At 37.1% G+C, this 6828-nt stretch overlaps 1 protein-coding gene across 1 annotated transcript in view; it reads right to left on the bottom strand.

Annotated features, from left to right (window-relative positions):
- cubn (cubilin (intrinsic factor-cobalamin receptor)) overlaps positions 1 to 6828 on the bottom strand; it is a 134887-nt gene that overhangs the window by 120227 nt on the left and 7832 nt on the right. The window contains 6 exon segments of the mRNA XM_037694395.1: positions 1256 to 1424; positions 1692 to 1818; positions 3846 to 3949; positions 4310 to 4411; positions 4487 to 4525; positions 6251 to 6346. Coding sequence (XP_037550323.1) covers positions 1256 to 1424; positions 1692 to 1818; positions 3846 to 3949; positions 4310 to 4411; positions 4487 to 4525; positions 6251 to 6346 — 637 coding nt within the window.

Here is a 6828-nt window from a genome sequence, read left to right as displayed (position 1 = left end):
GTAGGGTTTCTGGGCTCTGGTCCTTCATGTTGTGTTTTCCCCCCTCAGCATTTCTCCTGTGTTCCAGCACTGTCACACCTGTGTCTGATCCTAATCACCGCAGGTGCCTTTCATTTCACCTTGTTAGTGTTTGTATATTCAGACACTTGGTGTCTTGTCAGTATCTCTGGATTGTCCTTGTCCTGTCCAAGGCTTCAGACCTGTCTCCCTTCGTGTCCTCCTCTGAGTAAGTTAGCTGCCCCATGAGCATCTTGTCTTGTTTATTTAATTAATGAACTGTTTTTACTTATTTACTGGAGCCTCATCCCCTGCCTGCACCTGGGTTCGAGCACGCTACAGTCAGATCATGACAATATTGAATGACGATGTCTGTTTCTGACTGTTTGACGAACATTTCTTAGAGCTATGATCTAAAAACCATCATTAGTGTTTGTTCTTAGAAATAAAGTGATGTTTTATTCTTGTTTTGTCAAATGCTTAACAGATATGCTGCTTAAAAATGGATCTGCATTTAATTTACGTTACACAAACACAAAATGAGCTAAGCAATGGCAGGAACATATTACACACCTTTGACTGGCCACAACAAATTCCCATCTAAAAGTATACATTTCTACAGCTGTTCTAATGTTTTGCACATATCAGTCCGGTTTGTCTGCCTTATAAAGATAAAATTGATAAACTGATGATTTTGCATCCTAATAGAAGACGGACCTCTCATCATGGCTTGCATGTGTATGAAATATGATGATACAATGGTGCAAAAGTTTTACTAACCAAGATTTACCGTTAGTATTTTACTCATTTAATCCTATGAGAGTTCTGTAGATTTTATGATGAGTTGTAATATTAAAATCCTTCCACGTTAAAGACAGTCAAAAACACTCCAGCAAGTGCAACGATGACCAGCAAGGAACAAAAGTACAGAAGTAAATTGAGTTTTCCAAGATCAGACAGCAATATACAAGGACTCCAAACTAATCAAACCCAGCAAAACTGAAATGATCTGTTGCTGTTTCTACAGATATCTTACTGCTATAAACTGCATTAAACTCTTTTTTTCTTGAGACAATGAGACAATAAACTGGTCTAGGTTGAAAAATACGAATTTTACCAGCACTATTTTAAGGATTTGTTGTAACGGAATTATTTTTGTTCTATACCTGATAATTGTACTTGAAGCCTAAACAGGCCTTTTGCCTCAGTAGGTCAAGAATAAGTTAGCGAACAGCAAACTGTTAGTTTTAAATGGTACCAGCAGGACAGGCTCCACAGTAGAAAGAACCCTGGGTGTTGTAGCAGGGAACAGCAGGGTTGGCTGAACAAGGCTTGGTGGGTAGGTTACACTCATCAACATCTGCCACACACGCTGGGTTTCCCGCTGGAGCCTCCCATCCACTCTCACAAATGCACTGGTATTTTGGCTGTTGGGGGAAAACAAATGGAGTGTGCACAAAATCATTCTTCTTCCCTGGTCAAAACGTGTGCCTGAATGTAGCGTGTGTGTTTTCAGAACAATTTCCCAAGTTTAAATGAAAACACTGATGTCAGCATATAATTATGACAAAGAATAAACAGTAAACTTTTTGTTTAGCTTTGAAACATTTATGAACATCTGATAAGATTTAAAAGAATAAATCCTCTTAAGTAAAAATGATTGAATCAAGCTCCAGTTGAAGGAGATTAGTTACCTGTCCAGGTACAACGCGATCTGCATCAATACATAAACCATGCACACACAGGTCCTGTCCTGCATTCCTGCAGTCATCGTAACGCACAGTGCAGAGAGTCCCTGACCATTCTGGAGAGCAATTACAGCTGGACACAAACAGAACCGTCATTAACAGATGTTCATTTGCAGCTGTGCTCTGTCATCAGGACTAATAAAAGACGTCAAGCTGAAAACACTAGAGGTGCTGTGTTCTGTCTGTAAAGACATGCCAAGTTAGAGTGGGATTATAAACTATTCACAACAGCCTTATTTTATTTCGTTTGTTTGGTTTTTGTTTTTTTATTGGGGGTTATTTTTATTATACAGCATAACCACCACTGAAAATGCCAATGAAAAACTCAATTTCATGGGACGAATTAACATATTTATATAAAATTATATAAATATATATAAATATATATATATATATATATATATAATTTTTGTTGCTAATTGTGTGAATGCTTTTTAGCTTTCACACAGTTGTTTTCCTGTTTATATTTATTATTCCAACTTCTATCCCTATTCCATATGTTTCTCTGTGTGATTCTCATCCCGCAGTTTTCAAACTCTTTCAATAAATCATCAAAACGTTCAGCTCTTTCAGGACAATCCTGCAATGACTTTTGGTTTGGGTGCAACTTTAGCTATTTGGAATATTTAGCCTTTTCTTCCATTTTTACTCATAGAAAATGAATTGAGCTCATTTTACATCCTTCAGATCTTTAGATGTGGTTACAACCTTTTACTGCTCCTTTCACATTTTGTTCTGCTTCCTTCAGCGTCTTTATGCAAATGTGAACATTTTTTCAGCTACTTTCAGCAAATTTCAGCTCTTTCCAGCTGTTTTGTGCTCTTTTCAGATTCTATCTGCTAACAATATTTGTTCTGCTTCTTCTAACTTCTTTCTGCTAATTTCAGCACGTTTTGCTCCTTTCAGCTTATTTCGGCAAGTTTCAGCTATTTCAACTATTTTTATTTATTCAACTATTTTGTTGTTTTGATGCTAATTTTAGCTTCAGCTTTGTCAGCAATTCCACATTTTTTGCACTAATTTCTACCTTTTTTCAACCTAATTCAGCAAAACATGTGCTCCCTCCACTTCCTTCTGGAGATTAATCTTCTTTCTGCCTTTTCTGCTACTTTTAAAATTTGTTGTTGTTATTGTTGTTGTTTGTTGCTAATTTCAGCTTTTTTAATATAATTTCCACTTTTCTGTGCTCATGTTTGCTTCTTTCAGCCTAATTGTGCAAACATGTTCTTTCTGCTTTCTTCTGCTAATTCTTCTGCTAAAACTGTTCAGCTACTTTATTTTATTTTATTTAGCATTTTTTAGCTAATTTCAGCTGTTTTCAGAAAATTTCAAGATTTTCGTGATAATTTTTTGCTACTTTCAACCTAATTAACTTCTTTATGGTAAGTTCAGCTTGTTGTGCTCCTTTCAGCTTATTTCTGCTAGTTTCAGCTTTATCTGATATTTCAGCTACCATTTAGCTGTTTTATGCTAATTTGATCTTTTTCATCTAATTCCACCTTATTTTGTGCTTATTTCAGCTCCTTCTACTTCCTTCTGGTACTTTAAACCTTTTACTATATTTTTTTTTTTTTTTTGCTAATTTCAACTTTCTGAACTAATTTCATGTTTGTGCTAATTTCTGCTTATTTAAACCTAATTCAGCAAGATGTGTATTTTCTGTTTTCTTCTGCTAATTTCAGTTTGTTCTTCAAGTTCAGCTACATTTAAGGATGATTTTAGCTGTTTGTCAGCAAGTTCTTCAGCAATAAGCGTTCACACTACATTTGTGCAGGAAATACCATTTCTCTAGTTTCATTTAGTTTTGCTTGTTTTATTTGGATTATTCCGTTAAAATTACATTTAGCAAATGTATCTAGCGCTCAGCGTTCAAAATGCATTGTACATTTTCTCTATTGTAATTTAAAAATATTTGATAGTGTCACTCCTGTCAGAAGGAATTTAGCTAAGTACCACCAGTGGTACTGGTACTACACTGTGAGTAACATGGACTTACAGAATATTGTCATCACAAAGGTATGTGCAGCCAGTATAATAAATATAAAAGTAAATAATTTTGAATGTTTTGATGCTCACTCAATAAGAAAAGTGAGAACTTACGTGAAAGATCCAGGACTGTTGACACAAGTGGCTCCATTCTGACAACTTTGAACAGTTCCTGCATACACCTGACATTCATTTACATCCGTTGCACAATTAGGGCCCTAAAACACACATGCACGCACACAAGACATTTTTGTAAATGGACACAATCAATAACATTATAATTATTTTTTTAAAAGCTAAAGGAGTTGCCTGCTAACAAATGTTTTATTGTTTGTTGTTTCATATTAAAATTTGTATGACTTTATGTTGGTTTTCATCTATGGATGTGCGCATGAATGTGTCTGTATGTTCATATAAAGTCGTTTTTTGCACCACTTATAGCTTAATATGTGTACACCTGAGTTGCAGCCAGTTTTGTGTGCCCTAAGGTCAGATGGCCATCCTAAACAGGACCGTGAACACGATTGGTCCAAACAGACGACCGTCACTCAGTTTGTCACAAACAGCAGAGAACTCACAGCCCAGTTGGTGTGACACAAGCAGTGGTATGAGTTCAACAAGTTCAGACACGTTCCTCCATTCTGGCAGGGGTTACTGCTGCAGGAGCTGCGCTGGACTGTCTGCAGGAGAAGACAAGAGGTGTTTTCATACAGTCCACATGTTGGAGCACAACCTGAAGCTTTAAAATGCCTCACCTGCTGAAGGTCAGTCACCTGGCCTTCTAGTGCCGTCACCTGAAAAGCATCAAAGCTGTTGTAGAAAATATTGTTCCAAGGAATGACAGTACAGATCATTTATCTATATATTTTTTATACTAAAGAGAAACGCTCATTGTTTTCATACTTCTAATTAGTTTATGTATTTGAAGAAAATATTGTATAACTACATAAAATGACAAATAATTTAAATTTATTTTGAATCAAACTGTGATAAAAACATAAAATAATTTTACAAACACGTTTGACAACTGGTGGTTTAATGCTGACTTACATATTCATTATTTATTCCAAATATCAATCATTTTAACGTTAAAGGGACTGTAGATTTCTTTTAAGAACGTCTGTAGAACAGTTCTGAGTAGTCAGTGTTTTACCTGCAGCAGGGTGCAGTGCAGTTTGGAGAATCAAGGAGGAGTTCTAAGTGAACTCCAGCACTTGAATAAAAGACATTTGATCTTTGGGAGGTGTTTTCAGTTCTGATGATACATCACACTGAGAATCTTCACCAGTGAGAGGGAGCCTGCCTGACATGCAGTGGCAACTCATTCCACAGTTTTGGACCTGCAGCAGAGAAAGCCCCGTCACCTCTGAGCTTAAGACAGGTTCCTGGAACCAATAACAGCATCTGGTCTGCTGAGCTCAGAGAGCGCTGTGGGACATATGGCTGCAGCAGATCAGCGAGATAAGAGGGGGCAGAACTATTTAGAGATTTAAAAATATACAGAGCAATTTTTTTTAATGAATTTGAAAGAGAACTGGGAGCCAGTGCAGGGAGGCCAAAACTGGTGTGATGTGCTCTCTTTTGCCTGAACCAGTTCAAAATCTGGCTCCAGCGTTTTGAACCAGTTGTAAACGTACAATGGAGGTCTGACTGATTCCAAAAATAAATGCATTGCTGTAATCGAGCCTGGATGTTATGAACGCATGTGGTACTGTCTCAAGATTATTTTTGGACAGTATGGGCTTCAGTTTAGACACTCGCCTCAAGTGAAAGAAACAGGATTTAACAGCCAAAATGACTGAACATGACTGTTTAGTTTAGGTAAGGGTCCATTTTCACTCCCAGATTAGTGATTACTTGTTTCTCTAACAGGGCTAGACAGGAAAGGTGGATTCAGTGGTTCTTGATCATGCCATTAGGAGGAAACATCATGACTTCTGTATTCTTTTCATTAAAACTTAAGAAACTGAAAGCCATCCAATCCCTGATGTCAGCCAGGCAGCCACCTAAAACAACTTTAATTCATAATCTTTTAATGTCGTTCAAATGAATGATTTAATGTAAAATTTTAATCATGTCATTTTGCATGAAAGACTTATTTTAGTCAAGCTCACGATCCATGTGTTTTGAACATGCAAGGGGTCACAGGGATTAATAGAATACAACCGGGCCACAGATTCCCAGTGTTCACCAGCAAACAGTTTGAGAACTAGTATGCACAAAGTATGTGTGACGTACAGCTGGCATGCCTGGTTTGCATGCATGTTGGAAAAATATTGCTATTAGCCTGTGGAAAACAAACATGTGACGTGATCAGTGCATGCAGCATGCACAAGGCTTACAATTAATCAGCGGCATGTGTCAGAAGTACAGGCTGCACAAAAAATTATGGATTTTTATGACAAGTCAGACACTTGACAGGTGGTGAGTGAGGCGTAAGGAACTTTATTATCCCTTTATCAGTAAATACGATTAAGTATGCACGAGCTGGTCATCCAAGTGAAACTAACTGGTTTTACCTTAGTGTCAAGTTGGGTGAGCTTGTTGGTGATTTCAGGTGGAACTCCTCCTCCATGAGACTTAATGTCATCAATGTCTTCTTTATTGGTTTTGATCTACAACACAAACCCAAGGAAAGTTAAAGAACTACACCATATTTGTGAAAAACAAATTTCAAGGTCAAAGTTAAGGTTTCTTTTAGTCGTTTCTATGTTTCAACACAAAAAAACAACAACTGTCCTCAAAACTAGCAGCGTCCATTAAACATTAACAAAAGCTATCTAATAATATAAGAAATAAGCTCATCAGTATTATTTATCTAGAGAGTCAAAGTCAAAATGTTTCAATGTCATGTGGGTGGGGTCTTCCACTGTTCCCATTGCTCCTTCACTTGCTGATGTAAAAGTCCTCAGTAGGGAAGCTGCTATGATGGATCTGCTGAACGGTTTTTGATCCTTTGACCAGTTCCTTTCAGCAATTACAAACACACCAAATGAGTTTGTGTAACCTCTTATCAGAATCAGAATCAACTTTATTGTCATTGCACAAAGCACAGCAAAAATACATTTCACTGCAGACGTCCAAAGACAAGGGTAGA

The sequence above is a fragment of the Nematolebias whitei genome, chromosome 20 (genome assembly GCF_014905685.2).
Source record: "Nematolebias whitei isolate Nwh7 chromosome 20, NemWhi1, whole genome shotgun sequence".
NCBI lineage: Eukaryota > Metazoa > Chordata > Actinopteri > Cyprinodontiformes > Rivulidae > Nematolebias > Nematolebias whitei.
Note: the sequence above shows the minus strand (reverse complement) of the source record. Positions and strands in the feature narration are given on the sequence as shown.